Source organism: Tinamus guttatus, unplaced genomic scaffold, assembly GCF_059628265.1.
Source record: "Tinamus guttatus ecotype Peru unplaced genomic scaffold, ASM5962826v1 Tinamus_guttatus_pri_ptg000601l, whole genome shotgun sequence".
Classification (NCBI taxonomy): domain Eukaryota; kingdom Metazoa; phylum Chordata; class Aves; order Tinamiformes; family Tinamidae; genus Tinamus; species Tinamus guttatus.
This window is the reverse complement of record NW_028289135.1, coordinates 5,090,697-5,112,104: the sequence shown is the minus strand read 5'-3', so window position 1 is coordinate 5,112,104 and position 21,408 is coordinate 5,090,697. Positions and strand designations below refer to the sequence as shown.

The 21,408-nt window shown below is 44.3% G+C and overlaps 1 protein-coding gene across 1 annotated transcript; it reads right to left on the bottom strand.

The window, feature by feature from the left end:
• Nucleotides 1-10,106: 10,106 nt before the first annotated feature.
• On the bottom strand, nucleotides 10,107-18,998 carry MPC1 (mitochondrial pyruvate carrier 1). The gene is made up of 4 exons (XM_010225802.2): nucleotides 18,916-18,998; nucleotides 18,417-18,420; nucleotides 12,626-12,722; nucleotides 10,107-10,270 (listed from the first exon to the last, which is right to left on the bottom strand). Exons 1-4 carry the CDS (start codon nucleotides 18,984-18,986, stop codon nucleotides 10,122-10,124), a joined length of 321 nt encoding a protein of 106 aa, XP_010224104.2. The 5' UTR covers nucleotides 18,987-18,998; the 3' UTR covers nucleotides 10,107-10,121.
• Between the last annotated feature and the right edge of the window lie 2,410 nt (nucleotides 18,999-21,408).

The following is a 21,408-nucleotide window of genomic DNA, read 5'->3' as shown; positions in this document are numbered from 1 at the left end:
GAAGTGCTGATTTGTGCAGCACTTACCCCAGCACCCGCCCATAACACACTGTGTTTGGGGAGGAGAAGGGCATCTGCACAGAGGCCTTGAGGGTGTATTGTCCTGGCATGATGTACGGGTAGTGAAGCACATGGTGGGGCCCTAGTCACTGATCTGCAACAGGACTTGGGGATGTGTTTTCTGACTTAGCCAGCTGCCTTATAGGTTTCCCCCACAAATCCCCAGAGAACGGTTTTCTTTAAAGAAACTTAACAGTCTTGGTGGTAAAACCAGTCATGTTTGTCACCTCCCTTTAGCTCTGAGGGTAGTGCTATAACTTCTCCTTCCCCATTTATTTTCCCTGCCTCTCCACCTGCTATGGAGATGTGGCTGTGATGAAGAGCAGGCAAAGGGGCTGTCACTGGTTGTGCCTTCACGGAAATCTCTTGTGGTGGAAGTCCAGGCCTGGGCCCAGAGCGCATGTTCTTCTTGGGACACTCCCTCATGGCAACCCCAAAACTCAAAGAAACAAGTCTCAGGTGATACCAGATCACGGCTGTTCAACAGCTTCATAACATGGGGGCGTCTCCTGTGTTACCTTCAAAGTGCAGTTGTGACAGAGTGTCAAAGCCAGGGCCTTCATCTTCATGGCTTTGGTTTTCATTTCCCTGACTAGATTTAACTAGACAGAGTCTAAACATTAAGCCTAAAAAATAAGAGTTATCTTTCACATTGCTGCAGTCCATAGACAAAGAGTAGCTCTTTGAGGGGGCAGTTCATCTCACCCAAAGCACCTATTTTTGGGAGGACAGGCTTGGCTCTGCTTTGGGTTGCTGATGGCCGCCTGCTCGCACAAGGACTGTGGCGTCAGAGCACCTGGCAAAGTCCCCGCTCCTGTTGCTGGTTCCTGCCCGTGGGGTCACCGCTAGAGCAGAGCAGGGCAGCCGCACACGAACCCTGCAGAGAGGGCACGGGGTTGGTGTCCCAGCACGGCCCTCTGTGGCTGGCTGTGCTTCCCGGCTCTTTTCCAGACCACAGCATTGACAAAAGTTACCCATGGTTTATTTTTCTTATTGTCTCTGCTTTACTGATGTTCTTAAATACTCAGTGCAATCACAGAACACCTGAGATGCTGTGTAAAACAGGCTACTCAGCGTGTTTAGAAAAAAAAAAAATCAGCAGACATACAAATTGCAAGAGAAGGAGACTAACAGTCCCAAGGTCTTAAATATTTTTCTTACCTCCCATTCAGCTCAATTAAGAAACCCCCCAAACTAGGGTTTTGTTATCTAAAATTAGGGACTCCACACCTGTGGCTGACCATGTTTATATATATTTTTTCTAGTAAACTGAGGCTTGGTTAAGCTTCTCCAGTAAGACCTTAAGTCTTGTGGGTTTGGTTTTTTTCTTTTTGCAAATCACTTAGATTCTTTGGCCCTGTATCCAAAATAATTTAGATGGCCGACTCCTAATAAAACCCAGGCATTTCATGCCTGTAGGAATCTATTATGTGCCTCAGCCCTGTGGATATGCAGAGAGCTGCAAGTTACACCATGCGGTGCAGCCCTGCTGTATCAGAGACACCTCTGCTCAAAGCAGACTGATACAGCTACAGAACACAGTGAGGACTCAGATTAAATACTACTAATAGCTATGAGTAATAATATATAAATAAATATTTATAATATATACAAATAAGTTACATGTATATATAAATAATAATAATTCAAATATTAGCTTGGATTTCAAGAGCATTGTTGTCATATCAGAGTGGCAATACAAGCAGGCTAAAACATACTGCCTCTGAGACCCGAATCAGAACTTTCTTGGTAGAGTTGTACTTCTGGTGCTTGCAATATTTTGTATGCAGGCATCTCTTTAGTCACCTTTGAAAATATTTTTATTAGGCTGCTCAGTCCTTTTGAGGAATTTTAAACTTTGAACCTTTCTTATGAGGGCTATAATATCCTCCAAAAATATATCCCTGACATGGACAGAAACAAAGTACTTCCATGCCAATAAATTTTGATTGATAAGGTTGTGAGATTCAAAACTAGTTCTGCTTTTCTAATAGTCTCTCTCTTTTTTTTTTTTTCTCTAAGCAGAAGTCACCACAACAGGTACAAAATACTATTTTGCCTTTAGTTGACAAACATCGCCTTTGGGGCTGAGTTCTGGTTTCATGGTTTTGGATTTGCAAACTGTGATTTGCTTCTGTATTCCTAAGCTATGGTGCTGTCTGCTTACATTTTTTTTCTTGATTAGTTTGTACATCTAAACTTGAAGCTATCTGGAGAATGTGCTGAGTAACGTTGCCTCCTGAACAATACAGGAATTCAATGAGCCTGCTGAATCGGTGCAGCCGGGGGCACGGTTCTGTCGTGCACAGAGTCCTCTCTGTCTACTTCAGTCTTTCAGCTGTAAACCCACATTCCTTATAAAGCAGTTCCTGCGGTCTATCAATGGGGCTGTAATATCCCATGTTCCTCCTTTGCATTCTTCACTCCTGGCAACCACAAGGGAAGGGATGTTTAAAGGGATGGTTATTGCTGAGGGAGTAGAAGCTAGGGGTTACTCAGTAAAGGATCTTTTACAGACACCCTTGATTGTCATAGTAGAAAATGGAAAATGTGAGGCTGTTTCAGGGACCTGCCTGCTCAAGTTGATGAGACTCCATTTCCACTCTGCTCTCTGGTGCAAATGCCTCAAGTCAGAAAAGCAGCTTCTGAAGTGCACTGACAGGAGGGCAGTGCATCAGTGGAGAAGAATATCCCCGAAAATGCAAGGATTGTGAACCTCCTCCAACAGGCCTGCGCTGTCGACTGTAGCATGTAGTCTTTCCAGAGCTACTGTCACTTCTCCATCAGAAATGGATCATTCTTAGGCCTCTGATGTGCCACCTACAGAAAATAACTGCAGAAATACAACTGTTTCCTGAAGGGGTGGGCACAGGAGCTAGGTTTGTGTTTGGACCACAGTAACACCATGAAAAGGTTTGTAGGGCACCCAAAATAGCCTGTATTGGATCACCGTGCCTAACCCAACCAGTACAAGGAATTAACAAAAAGCCTTGTGAGTTTATCTCTCTCTGAGGCTTGGTACACTCACAGAGGCTCAGTTACTTGATCAGTATTCAGTAACTTGCCCAGTCTTTGAACCTTGGAGCTTTTTCTGGTTTCTGGTGATCACCTGGCTGAGAGCTGATGCTCCTGTTCATCAGCGTAGGCTACAAGAAACACAAGGTATTAGAAAGTTACTGATCACATTGAGGGCATTGTGCTTTGATCCCAAGTGAACCATAACATCAAACACGTACAGAAATACCTTTTAATTGTTGCCTCACATGACTTACCCCGTGAGCAAACACAATAAATATCTTGGGATTTTAAGTGATCCTGGGGCAAAGAGACCTAAGCCTGCAAGCAAGGAATCTTTACGAGACAACCTTCTTAACGTGGCATAGCACAAGCTACAATGGAGAGGTCTTTCTGTGGTTAAGCACCATGATTTCAGATCCAGAAATGGATCTGCAGAATGACAGTCCTGAAGTGACCAAGCTCTTCTGCCAAGAGTCAGCTTTGTGATTGCACAGCACCACTAGGCCTCTCCAAAAGATGGGTGAGAGGCTAGTAGTCTCACATCACTCACTGTCACCTGAGGAGCATCACTTTAGTTAATACATCCCCTAGCTAATACATCCCAAGTTTATCTTGTGGCTACTCCTACCATCCTACAAATCAACACCAATGAACAATACAGTTCTTTCTTAGGGTAAGGTATGGGCTAAACTCTTTCAATATGGTAGATGCCTTGCTTTGCATAGTAACATATTTCTTCTGCACAGTGGTCCGGACTTGGCCATGGCATAAGCTCATGCAATGCTGCAGTAACTGGGGCACTCACACTTCGGCCACAGGCCAGGTTTGTGTCAGTTATGCCCATACCACAGTTTCACGTGGTGAGAACGGCATGGCTCAGATCTCAGAATAAAGGAACGGGCTGAACATTCTTGGTTACCTGAAAGCTACTGTCAAAAACAGCAGAATTTAAAAAAGTATAAAGCAAGGGAGAGGAGAGCACAATATCACAGCCAGGCCTTAACCCTGAGATAAGGAGGGAGCTGATGATCCTGGAGGGGCAGGACTCATGCGGCAGTGCTCTGACCAAGCTGATGGGGAAGCCAGACTGACTGCATTCGGCGACACCAGTGCTCTGGGCACTGCTGGGCTGGTTCTGCTGAGACTGGTTACTCGTAAGTGGTTCCTGCAGCAACGTGCCGGGCACAGCTAGGAGAGCAGCAAGAGCAGAGGGGGAGATGGGCAGACTTCACAATTTGTTTAATAGGGACAAACTGCCTCAGCTTAACACACAAAACTGCCTTTCTTCCCCCTCTGCAAAGGAAGTGAAGCTTGCAGCAATGTCTTGCTTGAACAGAATAAACTTCTTTCAGCTTCTGTGTAAAGTAGCAGCAGAAATACCCCAGTTCTGCTTCTGCAGTTCTTCAGAAGCATCAAATCAGGTAGTTAGTGGAGTCCTTCCCTAAAAGCAGGTGACATCAAAGTATCCTCCAAGATATGGGCTGAAGACCCAAAAGGGATAACAGTGTTGGTCTGTCTGTCATATATTACTGTTTTGTAATGTTAAGGGCTTCGTACTGTGCCCACAAATTAATACATTTCAGTTGCATTTTTTAAAATTATACTTTTTTTGTCTTTTTTATCCCTACTCTTAACTCCTTTAACTTTCTAGTTTGCTCTCTATGTTGTTCAGATGGTACTATTGTGCTTTGCATGGAGAGCAAATCACAATCCCCATGCTCTGAGGAACTAGATTTTCCTGGGATTGTTTTTTTGGTCCAGAAGCTGACAGGCTGTATGGGCAGCAGGCTGCCTCGTGGCAGCTTTAGAGAGATCAAACAGAAGGACAATTAAATGAGAATATACAGGACACAGCAGCATTAGCTGCAATGATTGTATTAGTACATGATGCTGTAGGAGGTGGAAAAGAATACAGTTAGTGATTGTTTTGTTCTCTTTAAAGAAACTTTGGAGGCAATTTCTTCTCCTCTTGTGACCCCACAGTTATGGTTATTGCTTTCTAGTGATATATTACTCGGCTATCAAGTGAGCTCCACTTCTGAATCATAAATCAGTAGGCTTTCATAGCAAAGCTACTTAATCTTGCAGCAACAGAGGCGGCTATGGGCTGTTCTAATACCACCACGAGCCACGTGAATCCCTAGCTCTCTGGAATAAGTGGGTCAGGGATCTTTTCAAGTGGAGATTTGGAGGAGTGGGGGAAGGGAGATGGAAGGAGGGAGAACCGAGTGGGCCCCATCTGCTTGAGCTCCCCAGGGTGTCACATCCCCTAGCAGCACTTGCTCAGCAAGATGAGAAATTCTTCTCTCTGAAAACACAAAAGGAGGCGGCAGCAGCCGATGTGACAGGAGGAAGGGCCCAGCACGCCTGCCTGGCAGCCCTGCAGCGGGCACACAGGCGAGGGCACCTCCGTTCCTAGGGGCAGCGATATGGTACAGCTGAAAAACTGCTGCAATTCAAGCAAGCTCTGAAATTAATACCTAATAGCTATTCCATAACAACACATAGAAACAAGCCCTAAGAACTTATGCATTAAATGCAAATACTCAGCACTAACTTTGGATGACCAAACACTGGAGTCTAAAATATTTCTCTATTTTAGGTTATCGCAGGCAGCACCATCCCCCAAATGGCCATACGCCAAGGTCTTGGTGTCTTGTGCTAGAGGAGCAGGATGCAGATTAGCTATACAGTTACTTGCTAAACTGTTTTCCCTTTTCTCCTCTTTATGGCTCTTTTTTTTTTCCCGAGGACCTTTACATAAACAAATAGTAGGTAAATGGCTTGATAAAAAATGCTGTGAAAGGAGGACACAGGCCACATGGTGGCACTCCGACCATGTAAACTTTTGGTCTCTAGGCACATGACAGGCTATGCAGCATCCACCTCATCCCAGAGGGTGCCACATCCTTTTAAGCCCCATGAAAAGTGCTTCTCACTAGACAAGAGGCTTCCTAAATAAAATGAGACTATGAGATATCATACTTGGAACCAATGGCGACAGTTGCAGGGTGTCATGAATGCTGCAGGCAGCAGAAGGTATTTCTTTGCCCAGACTATCAATGAGGGGAAAGAAAAAAAAAAAAAACATCATTTGATCTTGCTTGTGTAAGACCAACACACTTAATTAACCATGTAAAAGAGTTAACTACCCACAAGTTTACAGTCTCCTTTTTGTCTCCTAATCCAAGCACTCCCCACGATACCAATTCCAGCAATGCCAGCCTGGTGCTACCAGCAGCTCCCAAGGGCTGCTCCTGCCATAAGTAGCCTTTGCTCTGCTCCCCTCAACACCCCTCTCTGGTATTTGAAGAGCTGTGAAGCCAGTATTATGCACTCCACATGCTGAATATTTATTTTTGCAGAAAAAGAAGGGTTTACATCCACTTTAAGTGTCTATTTCCACAAGTGTACCCATTTCATCATTGAGAAACTGCAAAGCCATCGGTTTTTCCAAAGCCTCCCTTCCTTAAACTGCAGAACTGTAGAAACTTACCGGCCTTGCAGCCCTCCTCAATGAGTGCTTTCAGTTGGAGCAGAAGCTGACACAGGAACAAGCCTGAGAGAGACAATCCCCTGCCCTCCTCCTTGCCCCTGAAGAAGGGTGCTCAGTCAACATGAAATACAGGGGCATAAGAGTCGTGCAAACACAGACAGATCTTGCTACCTCCATCAGTGATGAGCACCAGGGTGAAAGGAGACTATTCCTGCCATAGCCAGCTCCTGAGAGCAAAAGGAAACCTGCTTCAGATTTCCCCTGAATAGTGGCATGTAACTTTCTAGCATGTGACCAATTCCAGCTTTTGACAATATTTTGATGATTTTTCAAACAAATTTTTGCTACTGGAGTCTATAGGTATGAGTAGCTGTTTAAGGACTGAATATTTAATGTCAGAAAAGCATTGCAAACATAGGCAATCCCTCCCCCTAAGAAAAAAATAATATACATACCTTAGGCAAAAAAGTAAATATGAACTTGGGTATCTTTGTTTCTTAAAATATATATTTTGCAATAACAGCTACTTAGCTAGCTTCTCATTTTAGTAGTCAGATGAGCAAACCTACTTTTGAATAAACACCTAGTTTTCTCAATCTTCTCAGTATTTAAACTTTCATTTTGTGACATGTGCTATGTGTAACCTTAAGAGGGAAGCATACAAATTAATGCAGGCTAGTTTGAAACCTAATGCTTTAGAACTGTTTCACTCAGAAGAGTGCTCAAGCCTATTTATAAACTACAGCCCACACCTCTAAAACAGCCACACTTCTGTCACATTGTGCATTATGACAATTAAACCTCTGGGCTACGTTTCATCCCCTCCCTACAAGTCTACACAGGCCACAGGAAACTAGCAGTGCTTTAACGGCAAACAAAAGCAAAGAACAACCCCCTTCCCACCTGCAAATCACTCGCTCATTCCCTCCACAATGAAGAAATTTGCATTTCCTTCCAGGGAAGGCATGAAGAAAGACAAAGAGACAGGGAAATACATGAGAACATGCAGCAGGTAGCCACACAATGGGAAAAATAGCATTAAACTCTTGCAATTATGACTCCCTGCTTAAGGAAACTGCAAGACAAAGAGCGGGTACAGACAGCAAGTCAAGCACTGTGAAAGAAAAAACCTTGAGTTTCCCATTTCTACAAGCAATTCTGCCTCCTCTAAGGCTCAAGAGGTGCAGTAACTACACTTGCATGAAATTCATACTTGCACATAAGCCATTTTTCCTTCAGAAATACCAAGCTTACATATAAGGTGCTATGAGTAGTAGTTATTTGTTTTCATCTCATGATTCTCACCATAAATCTACTGCTTTTCATTTTCTAGGAGAGGGAAAGAAGTCAAACACTTCTGTGACTGAGCAGTACTGAAGTAGAGGTTTATATCCCAGCTTTTCTCAAGCAGCAATAATGTCAGTCCTTAGTTTTACTGGCCCAACAAGGCATGCCTGTTAGGCTTCCTTATTCTCCTGTTACAAAAGTTTAGCTATTGCATAACTGGGAACAGCACAACCTCTGTACAGGATTAGTAAGGCTTTTAATTAACTTATAATAGGCAAGTCTCACAGTACTAGTCCCCAGCATTTAAACATACATACGGCCAGAAAATAAGGATGTAGTCCCTACTCAGATGCATATTAAGAGCAGTGAATTCAAGCTTGCCTATCAAGACAGAAATGTTCCAACTCAGTCAAGCACTCTCCCCTCTCCACAGCCTCCACTTAAGAGAATTTAATTTCTAGGTATTCGTGGCCAGTGGACACTTCCCCAGCCTCTTCCAGCTGCCGTCTGTTTTACAACTCTGCTGGTTTTCACTTCTTGCCATTAAAATAAAGACATTTCAAAGTCAAATTTTACTTCAGGCTCCATTATTACAGTATGATGAACAAAACTACAGAATTTTGGAAGAATTTACTGCCATTCCAAAGGTTTTATTGTTCGAAAACACTGTGCTGAAATAAAATCCATCATATACATTCTTTGTCAGCTACATCTTCACATCAGTGTCACATTCAGGCAGGTCAGGCATCAAGAACTCACAATGAAGTCAAAACACTACTAAAAGGCATCTTTTGTCTTTCAGATCTCAAACTTGCAAGGAATTAATTTTCTGCCTGAAAAAAGAAATACAGATCTCTAGCAGGGGGAGAACATCAGAACTTTGAGGAACAGTGACAGACTGTCTTCCTTCAGTGCTAAGCCTCTGGTTTTCCAATTTTTCTTTACATAATGTGCAACCTAAAAAATGCATGTAAATTAGGTCTCTCTGCTGAGAAAAGGCATGCAGTAAGGGAAGTGGGAAAGGTGGTCACTTCCACGCTGCCTGTCTACACATTTGTGCCTGTAGATTAGCAAGCAGCTGCTGAAGCTTAAAAATAGACAATAGGAATAAATGCACCCAAGTTAAGTTAAATGGCTTTTGAGGATATGTTAATATGTAAAACAATGATACCACCTACAGTTGTTTTAGTGACCTCTATTTGAAAACAAGTTTCCTCAAACCATCATAGGCCACTTACATTTGCAGACCTTGGATAAAAGTTCTTTTCCAAATATGTTTATTTAATTGAGCAACTACTTATTAGAAGGGCAATTATTAAAAACTTGTAAGGCAGAAGACATTAAATGCAATGGTTTACATTGCTGGATTTTAAAAGGCAAACTAAAAATTAGTAGATGATTATTTAGGGGAGAGGGATCATTCATAATGGTGTTTCAGTTTTAACCCCACTGTAATCATCACAGCAACTGTAGATGGCAAGTCTTCCTTAGTTGCAATTCAGGATGAACAGGCTTCCAGCTGTATTTCAAGTTAAGAGATACTTAGTTCTTTTTCTCCAGCCTGCCAAGAAAAGAAACAGGTTTTGTAAGAATGAGCACTAACTGCAATCACTGGCATGAACCTGGACTTGCAGCTGCTCAGTTATTTATGCGGAACAGCAGCCCACTCTGTTTTGCAGTCTGATTTTTGACTATAGAGTTCTGAAGGCTTCATCCTCTCCTTGTTCTGCATTGACTTCTTCAGGAAGAGAAGAGCCATAGCCTGACTCTCAGCATTGCTTGGGGCAGTGTCTGCCCCATTAGCTACACAGCAAGGCTGCAAGACTGCAGCCTGCTCCCCAGTCAAGCTATGGTGGCTCCTCCATCTCACATGTACCAGAACAGCTGGCTTGGAAAGATCTGGCTTGGCTTCTCTTTCAGCCAACCATCCCTTTCAGCTTTATGGATGTTTTCATTTCAAGAACTGCTTACTGAGATGGATACTTGCAGAAGGACCAACAGGAAAATACAATAAAAAAACAGAATGGCTGGCAGCTGCTGAGCACTCAGCCTACATCTGTAAACAGGAGAGTCTTCAGCTTTCTGTATGCACACCCCAAAAGCTTTAGCCAAGGTACAAACCAAAAAAATAACATTTCAGCCTACTGGCAACAGGGTTGTTTCTTCACTACCTTTTGCAAGCCCATTGAGCCCCAGGAATCTGCACTGTAGTTAAAAGCCACTGAAAACACTCCAAGAGCCAGTTTATGGTTTTCCCTTATTTAAGGTGGGACTTGCCTGTGTTTGATCAGTCGTCCTCCTTGAATAAGTTGTGCAATTTCATTAGTAAAGTGGCATGCAAAGAGAAGCCAGTTTCTTGGCTGTACTTTGTAGGCAAATCTCATGAAAGTCAAGGAGTAACAACACAGTGCTGCAAAACATGATAGATACAAGGTTACTTTAAAAATCCATATTTAAGACATCATTTTCATACCTGTGTAATGCATAATGTGCAGAACACTTCTCAGTGGCATGACAGTTTTCCAGCCTGAAATTTCCAGTCCTGAAAACTCATCCACTTTGGATCCAACACACAAAAAAATGCACAATGTAGCTTCTGTACTGCAAGGCTCACAGGGCTGCAGCTTTCTGCAAAGATTTCCTCATACACTTCTGTGATGCAACTCAAGCTAATCCAAGTTATTATCTAAACTATCTCTTAGCAAAGGAATAAAGGAAGTCCTGTTAATCCCAGTGACACACAACAGTTTCAACACACTTCCTAGCACAGGTTCTTTTAAAAGCAATACATAGTTTTGCACACAGTTCTTGCCATGAAAGTTCTAACATAGATTTTAAGGGAAGGTTCTCCCTTCCACAGGAAGCCACATATTTTCACAAACAGAAAACTTAGAAACTGCTTTTCACCTTTAGAAAAAGTAGGTAACAATCTACTCTCTGGCCACAAGTGCATTTAAACACAGGAAATTACAACCCATCATTAGTGCTGCAAAGTTGAGTTTTAATTTTCTGACAGGCTTAGCCAAAACTAATTTAGGAGGCAAGATGTTTTAGGAAACCTGCCTTTTTCAATGCAAATCTTAGGAGAAAACTAACTTTTCATACAATAGCCTATGAATACTTGTAGAAAAAAAATCTAATAGAGGGCAGTTGCACAACCCAGTAGGAGCACCATCAAAAACTCTACTGCTCTGTTTGGACCAGTTACCCAGCAAGGCTGGAACTGCCAGCTAGGCCAGGTCAGCCAAGCAATGACTCATCAGAACCAAGGCTGGCACCAAGGCAGGACAGCTACATCCATGTGGTACCCAATCCCAGTTGGTTACCCTATTCTTGGGCCAGCCTGAGCTTTGCACTGTAGCACTGAATTCGGAATTCCTATTATGAACTCAATTATTGTATTAACACATAATTATATATTGTAACTCATTATTGCCTTACACTTAATTATTTGCACCTACCACATAGGATTCCCTCAGGGTTTCAGAAGTCAGGTTTAAGTCCATCTCTACCCCTAGAAAAACTTTTACTTCAAGGACAGTCTAGTAGCTATTCACTATTTATAAGCTTCTGCTCAGCAGCTATGAAATCCAGCAACAAGAGTAACTAGCTCCAATTTAAGTCATTAACAAGTAGAAGAGCTGTTCATTTCCTCAAACTTCACCTTGTATATTTTTCCTTTGTGAATGCTTACATTGTTCCAAATCCTTTGCTCTCAAGCAGTTAACTTGAGAAAGAAAGAAAGAAAAAGGCAGATGCCCACCTGAAAGAGTTTAACATTTACAGCAAAAATCCTCAACAGGCTTCTGTTTTGAAACCACCTGGTCTGCTAGTGAGTTGCAAGTGCTATACTCAAATATAAGTTTAAGTCTCTGGACTGTGTGTATCCCAGGCAGTTATGACAGCACTAGCACACGGTGCTTTTGTCTTAGATATCTGAACTTCACCAAGATGGGCACCAAAAAGCTGTTTTGCAAAACAGTATTTGAGCAGATCTTCCATTTCTAAGAGGTAGACTAAGACGCTGAATTACTCTAAGCTGAAGGAAAACAATTTAAGCTACGCATTTCATCAACCCTCTCATATTTATCTTTGGGGAAGAAGAGCTAAGCTATTAACAGAGTTAAGGACAAGACAATGTAATAGTACTAATTTAAGCTGGTACCTTAAAGCTACCTAATTTATCAGCACTCAGAAAGGAGAATCTGAACACTAGAATACAGACAGACTACTAAGCATTATCTCTATGTTCCAAAAAAGGCAGACGTAAGTATTGCTTATGCACTTAAAACAAAAAAATCTCACAGTTCTATCCCATTAAGACTCCTGGAAGCAGCAAGCATCAGGAGCAACCAGTCTCTAGGGGTTCTCCATTATCATTTCCTCTGTCAGTGCTGCGATTTAAAACTCATACTAACCATGAAGTATTAATACTTGACATTGATACAAACAGAGCTGGGAGAAAAGATTCATTATGAACTAGTGCATGCACTGGCATAACATACCAGAAAAATTATAAAGAGTGATGGCAGTTTTGATCATCAGAGACTTCTTCCAGCCCCTACACACAAAAGTTATTAGAATGTTGCTGAATTCTCTTTGAAAGTGTCTTTCACTATCTTTTTGGATGGCCTTTGAAGTCTTATCAATAAGAAGCATCACGCTGTGATCTTTGATTACAAGCAGTTAAAAATACATCACTGCTTCAAGTGGGGAATGTGTTTGGTAGCCAGTTTGTTGACAAGGAGCCCCTCTCTGGTCTTACCAAATGTCATTCGGCCGCTAATGATTTCTGGAGATTTCTTCATATCATTAAAAGCAGCAATAGGAAGTCCCCAGTTCGCCACTGGCCCCCAGAAGTGCTGTAAAGAAAAGAGAGGTGGGGGGAAAGAGAGAGAGAGTTACACAAACACAAAGCTTCTTCAGCGTTCTTATGGGATAAATATCTACCTTTGTCTTCCTTAGCCATACAGAACTGCAGAAGCTCAGGACTAAGCGTGGACTAAGCGTGGAATTACAAGTTAAAGCACAGACAACTTTTGAAATAAAGGAGAAAGAAACCCCTTGTTTAGCCAGGATCTAGTCTCCAGGAAGGAAGGAGGTGGAACCTATTCCAAGTCATCCTGCAAACTGAAGAGGAACTACCCATCCTATAAACAAAATGCAATTCTGGACAATTCTACTTCAGCCATCATTAGGGAGTCTCACTGTCCTACTCAGTATAACCTCAGGTTTACAGCTCACTCCTGTGCAAAACCTTAGCCTTTTTCTCTTTCATACACAATCTCTCTAAATCTAACAGAAACAAGGAGCAAGTAAAATGAACCACTCAAAATGTTGTGTTATGCTGAGGATCAGAAAGCCCTCGGCAATCATTTTCCAAATGGCTACACCATCTCTTTGAAATACGGGTGCTATCCAAGCAAACCAAGTTGTTAGATACATCTTCCTTCTGCAATTCCTGGAACAATCTGGTGCCTGCCTAACGCTCAGTGATTAAGTATATGTAAGAGCAGGGGATGAGTTGGCTACAATTGCACGCATGCAGAAAACAGAGAAAAAGCAGAAAGAACCAAGTCTAAAGTCAGTCAAAACTGACAAAGCCATGCTCTAAGCTCAGTTTCTACTATTTCTATCTGGGGGGGGAGAAAAAAATATGGAGCACTTTCAGCAGCTTCCTTTCCCAATGGTAAACTAAGGATGTGTAAAAATGACTTCAGGCAGATATAACAGATGCACTTTGCAAGATGCAAAGCTCTGCAGATACCAACTGTGTAACTATGTCTATTCTTTAGTCTCCTTCTCCAGTCACAACACTGCAGATATTCCAGTGATTTGGAATGGTCAGTGGACATAAGTTCCTTACAGTTTAAATGGCAGACAGTGACCCTTCTGCTGGATGGTAGCTTGGGACACTAACAAGATTTAGATGAAAAAAAAAATCATACTTTCCTCCTGCAGATTTACATTGTGATACAGCAAGTGAACTAGTAAAACAAATTGGGAAAAAAACAGCTGTTTTGTTGGCTTAACCTTAATGCAGTATTACGCAAGATGCAGAGTAGGATTTCTGTAAGTGTGCATAGCACACTTGTTCATAGTAAAAGTAGGTATTTGAAAAGTGGCTAGTAAATACTTTTTTCTCCTATCAACAGGAGTGAAGCAAGGCCAAAATGTAATTCAATGTCAGGGATGTTCAAAGCTCTCTAGAAGCCTAGATATCATATAAATGCCACAGAGCAATGCAACTCTTTCCAGTTATACTTTACATCTGTGTTTAGATAATTTAAAGGAATGTAGCTGTAACATCATCACTACATAAAATATTTCCTGAGCAAAGGCAGAACAAAGACATTCATAGCAAGAGAAAGCACATAGGATGCTATTGTTCTGGAGGCTTTCATGCACTTTAATACAAATATTCAAGTAATCCTAAAGAACAGAACAAGGACCAGCAACATATTTGGTATTTATATTATTCAATTGCCTTTAGAACAAATACATACACTATAAAACAGGCCACTCCAAGTTCAAGTTACAAGAAATGATGATCTTTCAACTCACAGCACTGCACTGCAGCCAAACAGCAGCTGTCCTCTGCCAACCCAGCAGCTAAGTTTGCAGCCTTTTAGCTTGACCTGGCTACCTAGTCAAATGACCCAACATAGGCAATCCTTTCAAGCTTATGCACACAAGAGCTAAATTGCACCTAGGCAGTTTCTTTGGTTTACAGAGAAGGGTAGAAGAGTCTTCCATAACACTGATTCACAGTAGAATAGGCATAAAAGACCAATTCCCTGTTTCAGGAGCGAAAGGAAGGGTTAGAAGACAAATATCTGCATGAGAGTTACAACGCGAGGCTGTTTATTGTCCGAAGCAAAGACAGCTAAAAACAAGCCAGAAAATCCAGGCAGGTTCCCAATACCCTTGCTGTGCACAAGAATGACTCCAGATTCATCTGATCTCCTTTTCCAAGGGTGCAATAAAGCAAGCTCCTCTATTTAAATGAATTCTTTAGGAGACATTCTGTAAGAGTTACTGTTAGGCAACCCTAGCCTCAGACTTTTATTTACATTCTACAAATATATCCCTGCTGGAGGCCAGCCATATGGCTTTGCAGGTCCAGTCAAGTTCACAACAGTGCTAGGGCAACAAGCCTGCCAATTATTTAAGTATAAAGTGCAACAGGAAGCCCCTTCCCCCTTCTTACCGTACTGTTTGAGGATGCCATCATTGGTTACCATTCGGAAAGAACATGCAAGAAAAAATAGAGACAAGAATTAGTTTCCTCTATAAGCCAAATAGGAAAAGCTTACTGCAAACTGAAGGCAGAAGTCAAAGGTGCCGCAGCATTAATCTTGATTAACTGCAGCATTAACAACCTGCTTCCTTCAAGAGCTGTCACCACAGCAAGTGTTTGTTGTCCAAGCAGAATAAAATCCCATCATGGTAAGTGGAGGACCTTTCTGCCCAGTGAGACTTCCATAGCAGCTGAGACCAAAGCACCAGAGACCCTGCCCCTGAACTAGTTTAGGAGGACATCAAAATGTCTGACATTTGACCAGGAGAGATAAATAACTAAGATTTCTCCATGGAAGCTCTCAAGAAGCCACTTTGTGTTCTTTGCACACCTGCATAAGTAGGTCAAGATGAATTTTGCTAGAGAATCTCACCATCACTCAGGACAGGCCAGCCACAACTTTGCTAAAAATGATCTACTAAACATTCTGCATGGTCTAACACACAGCTACACCCCAGGCATATATGGGGTTCACATGGTTAATAGCTATACGACCACTTATTACAGATGTTATTTAGTTATCTATGCCTAAGTGCTAGCCTACAGCATGTATTTAAGATCATTTGCTACTACTACTTTAAAAGTGCTCAGAGCTGCCCAACATCCTCTCTCTAGCAAAGAGACTGGTACATTTCAACCTCCTTTGGGGCTTGGCTCCTTAAGAACTTTTATTTGTTTTGTTTGCTTATTACCTGAACTGCAGCAATGATTAATAGAAGCAGGCAGGACTAACGTCATTTTGCTTGTCACACAACCTTAACCAAGCGAGTTCAACGCGTCTCTTGGCACAAGGCATTTTGGCCAACTGAAGTTGATCTCCCTGTTAAAAATGGAAGTTGTTTTCACACAAGCAAAAGCTCAAAAATAGAATCAGCCTGACTGCTGCTCAACAGAGCAGCAAGCTGACAAGGCTCCCAGGTTCTTCCAACTGTCCTCAGATTCATGTGAGCTGGGAACAGTTATGATATTCAGGCCAGGGCAGACCAAGGTTACAGACTCTTCCAGCAGCAGGAACTTCCAGCCATTTCTAACACATTCTACCCAATAATGAAGAGATCACTGAGAGTGCTTCTATCTATGCCTGAAATGGTGTTGCCAGCCCCAATCAGTAGTTTCCAAGATTGACAGGCAGTCCCTTGACAAAGCTCCTCCTCAGCACACTGCAGCAACAAAAACTGAGGAGAAATTAGCTCAGTGAAACTAATAGCTTTAGCCAGCAGTGCCTCTGGAAACAGAAGGCAGTCCACCTGGATTAGCAGCTTGTGGGGAAGTTGGGACTCGAGTTTAAGAGACAAGACTTAGGAAAGGCATCAGGAAAGAGGAGACTCAAAAGCCATGCAAAGTACAGAAATGCACTTGAACTCAAATACACTGTCCCAGCAAAACACCAAATTCTCTGTATGCAAGACTATAAAACTGGACTAGGCTGGCATTTGTCACAGTCGCTCACTGATCAGACAGGGAAACTCCACAACAATTTAAAAAAATAAGCACTGAAGAGAAAGAAGACTTTGTACTTGTTAATGTTTACAAAACTGATGAACAGTTGTTGATTTATTTACTTACTCATTACACTTTCTGGGTAACGCTGTAAATATTACAAGAAGAGCCAACAGATAATCAATACTGCCACAGTTACTCCCAAGGCTGTACTGGTGTAAATACATTTTTCCAGAAGTTTTTAGGTACTTCTCCATATTGTCAGTGGACATACTGGGAGGCCAAAGACCGTTCTAAAAATTTAGTAGTATTACGCACTTGTTTCCCCTCCACTCCATTCCAGAAAGTTTTAGCCTTCTGCATGAAAAAAGTAAATTGTGAAGTTCTTGGAGCATACAGGATTCTAATAGGGAGAAATATGTCCTTTAATTTCTAGCATAGACCTGGGGAAAACATTTAAATCCTTGTGTACACAAACAGTTTAAAGATTTACTAATGAGGAGAACTGAAGGTCAGCTAGTTGTAGTTACACTCCTAACGCTCATTCTTTTAAAGTTCACTCCAGCAAGCAAGTTATACATACAATTTTAGGTTGCTTAAGCCAGGAAAAAAGCACTCATTGTTTAAAAGAAATGAACTACAGATCTACTTTAAAACTATCTATCCTAACAGAAACTCTAGATTTTTGTTACTGGGTGGTCAGCATGAAGAGATACTTCAGAATCACCCCAAAAGAAAAAGCCTCCCTGCCTCCCCTGATTTGGGGACTACTTTCCTCTTATAGCAGATCCCAAGTAATTTAAGTTTCTACCATGAGCAGCTCTGACAGCTTGCCTATAGTGGCCTACAGATCCTCTCCCTCAAAGAAAGATGAAAAATGGACTTTTATTTATTTATTTATTTAAAGAAAGCACCTTGTGTCATCAGGAGAGGATAAAGCATTTCACTCATCCATCAGCAGCTTAGATAATACGATTTTAGCGACAGCCATCACTTCTATAACGCCAGGGACAGGACAGGGAAAGGCAGCTTCAAGCTCACAGTATAATGAGCTGCTGCCCTTTCAAGTGCTCATCAGCTGGCTTAAAACGCAGCAGTAACATCCGCCTAGAGACAGGGAAAGCATGGCTCACATTCCTATCACATTTGCTTGAGAAGTGTGAAGACATGATTACAGTAAAGGCAATTCACATGATTTAGTGATTCAGATCTGGCTTCTCTTGAGTGGTGATCTGAAACTGGCAGAAGGTTTAATTACTAATGACAGTTTTAAAAGCAATTTATCCTGTTTCTTTGTGTAAGACCCAAAAACTATCTTATAATTCAATGCCAGGTATATCCACATGAACGTGTAGCACGGATTCACTGTAGTTGCTTTCATGATTTCAACTTATGAAATGTAAACTGAAGGTATTCTGATAGGGGCCACATCTTCTGACTGCCCTAAGCCATAATAATGGTAGACAAAGTAGTAGCTACTGTGTTCACCAGCTCCACTGCTTTGGGCAAATTTGGATATTCTATTTAGAGCCAGCTTCATTCTTAAAGCACAAAAGGAGGTGCTGCAAGCAGCGGCTCAGTTTCTGAGTCCCACAAGCAAGCTGCATGTTTATAAACCCTTGGCTTAGTTGTGGCAGTTGGATGCCAATTTCTAGACCTGACAATTTAGTCATGTTCTACCTAAAAATGCCCAGAGAAATCTCTTTCTAAGCAAGACAAGAAGGACATTTTCTCTGTGATAGGAAACAAGAATGCCACAGACTGGGGTAGCGACCTTTAAAAGGATGTCTAAAAAATGCAGCTTAGAAATAAATACTGTGCTCTCCTCACAACAAAGGAGCAGAAGACTCTTGTTGACAGTTATCTGAAACCCCCACTCCGCACAGGGTACAACAGGAGCCCAGGGACCAGCCTGCGAGCACTGAGGACACAGTGTGGGCACGAGGGAAGGTCACACGAGGCAGAACAACCAACTGCAGCCCTTGGTTGGCGCTGTCCTACAAGCCATGGAACAGGTATCTGGAGGGGATGGACCTTTTGGGGAACTTATACCTATTAAGGAAGGACCCTGAGGAACACTGGAACACTGGTGTTGCAAGATCGAGTTTTATGCAGACAGCTTTAAAAAAAAAGGGGGGAGGAGGAGAGAAAGAGAGAAAGCGGAAGAGCTAGAGAGAGATGCAGCCTTTTCCCTGCCCCCTCACCCGTTTCACGGGCATCCCGGCACACTTAACTCGCATTAAAAACCCGAACGACCTTCACCGGGCAGCGCGTTCCTACACTCCCGCCCCGGGCCGCGCCGCCGCCGCGCGCACCTCATGAGGTAGTCCCGGAAGTCCTTGCTGCGCACATAGTCCGCGGCCTTGCGGGCCAGCGCGCCCGCCATGGCGCCCGCGCAGGGAGGCCCCGACCGACACCGACAGCAACCCCGGGACGGCGCCCGCGCGGCCGCCCGCGCTCCGCTTTACGGCAGCGCCCGCGCCGCGCCACCCCCGGCAGCGCCGCGTCCTGCGCGCCGATTGGCCGCGCCCCCCTGCCGGCGCTGTGCCCTGCGCGCCGATTGGCTGAGCCGCGCCACCGCCCCCGCCCCGAGAGCCGCGAGCCAGGGGAGAGGGGCGCGGGCGGGGCGAGGGGCGTCGTAAAGCAGCGGGGCGGGAGGAGGGCGGTTGTCGCAAAGCGCGCGCGGGGGTCCCCTCGGGAGCCGTTGGGCAGCCCCGAGGGGAGCAGCGGGGCGGGCGGGGACGCTATTGGCTGCAAGGCGCCGGCTGGTGGCTCCCCATTGGCTCACGAGGGGCTCATCCCGCCCCCCGCGGCGTCTGTCTCTGCCTCCGCAGTGCGGGCGGCAACGGCCCCGGGCGGGGGGAGCCAGCGAGTGCGCGCTCCAGCGAGTGCGCGCTCCAGCGAGTGCGCGCTCCAGCGAGTGCGCGCGCGCGCGCAGCGTCGCGGCCGCTGGCGCCCCTCGAGCCGGGCCGTGCGGTGCCGGCGCTGCTGTCCCCCCCGCTTGAAGCCCCCGTGAGGATCGGGGCTTCCTCGCCGAGAAGCCGCGTTTCGCCATAGGCGGGCAGATAGTCTGGGCAGAGACACAAAGCCAACGTATGGCACGGGCTCAGAAGGCAAGATACAGAAGAGGCCCCATAACTACTTTGTGACTGTAAAGATATTCCCGTGGGTTTTTTTACAAGCCAGATGCACAAACTGATTTTTTGGAGCTGGGAGCACAGGGCTCCAGCAGGAACGAGCACTACAAGGGATTTCCCCTGTACCTGCTGCAGCCTCCAGGCCTGTCTCTCCGCTCACTTTCCATTTCATACCTGAGCAGAAGTCTCTGCGTTTAGTGGGGGAGATAAACTCTAACCCTGCTAATACCGTCCCCATAAAGCCTGTGCTAGGCAAACAAATACCTGTACACGAGCAGCTCCTTTTACCTTTGCTCGCGCACAGATAGCGAGCGCGGCCGTTCGCCTGCCCTGACTCGCTGCCAAGGGTTTGCGGCCTCGCGCTTAGGGACTCTTCAGGCAGCTCTTTCTTCCCATTATTCTGCCCCGTCAGACATGTGCGTGGTAGCAGGACCCTGGGAGGCCAGAGGAACGTACTAGCTCTCTGGCAGGAAAACTAGTGAAAAAAAAGGTCTTCTAAACCTCACAGAACTAAATAAAGTTTTTTTAATGTTGTGCAGCAGTTAGGTTGCTGTCACAGCACATGAATGTAGCCCTAGAGGACATGTGCACGAAAAACGACAGCAGCAGCTACCAGGGAAAGGTATTACAGAAAAACATGTTTTGGAGTGTTGTATGACTGCATAGCAGCAGCTAAACAAGTTCTGCAGGAAACCGGGTCCTAAGGCATTACCATTTATCTGCTGTAGTTGCTCCAAAGGTGCAGAAAAATATGAAGCAAAGATGGGTCTCTTTAAAACATGTGGTCATGTTTGCATGATGTGTGAAATACTGATTTAATGTTAGTCTAAAGAAAACTGAAGTAAGTGCATAACAACTAGTGAAGTAATATTTATAAAACCACAGCAAAAACATAAACCCTCTTGTAAAAATGGCCAAAGGAACACTGTGATGTAGGAGTTAAAATGGACAAGGTCAAGAAAAAAAAAAAAAACTTAAATTGGCCATGCACTGCAGAGCCATAAACGTTGCCATATTAGCAGGTTTAGTCGCATATTAGCAGCGAGGTGTTAGTTGTGCAGCCACGTGAAGCTGCACGGTAGGAAGGGAAGCAAGAAGCACCATCGGCAGCAGGAAAAGCCGTGTTGGAGCAGGGCAGCCCGGGAGGCCGCCAGCCCCGCTCCCATCCCCGGCCCTCGGGGTGGCTCGGCCGGGGCTGCTGCTCGCTTCAACCCCCCTCCAAGGTCAGAAGAAGATAAACGAAGAAAATCGCTGTCCTCTCCCGCTAAAGCTCATGGCAGAGCTACTCCCGAGGGCACGTTTGTGCCCGGCGGTTTCCTTCCCGGACGTTGTGCGTGGCGCAGGCCGAGGGCAGCAGGGCCCCGGGGCGGGAGGCAGCCGCGGCTGCTCCTCCACGGGCGGCTCTCGCCGGTCGGAGCGCAGGCGCCCCGGTGAGACGGGCAGCCGGGCTGCGTCTGCGGCCGTTCGACGCGGCCGCGCGCTGCGGTGAGCGCGGCGCTAACGCCTGGGAGAGCTGAGCTCCTGCAGCCGTGGGGACCGCGGCGCGGGGCTGTTCTTAGAGCTTCCTACGGGCTAACGCGCTCTGGGACGGTTTACTTATTTAATAATAAGTTTCAGAGGAGATCATTTAGCTTCTGTTTTTAAATGTAAAAAAAAAAGTATGTGGCTAAG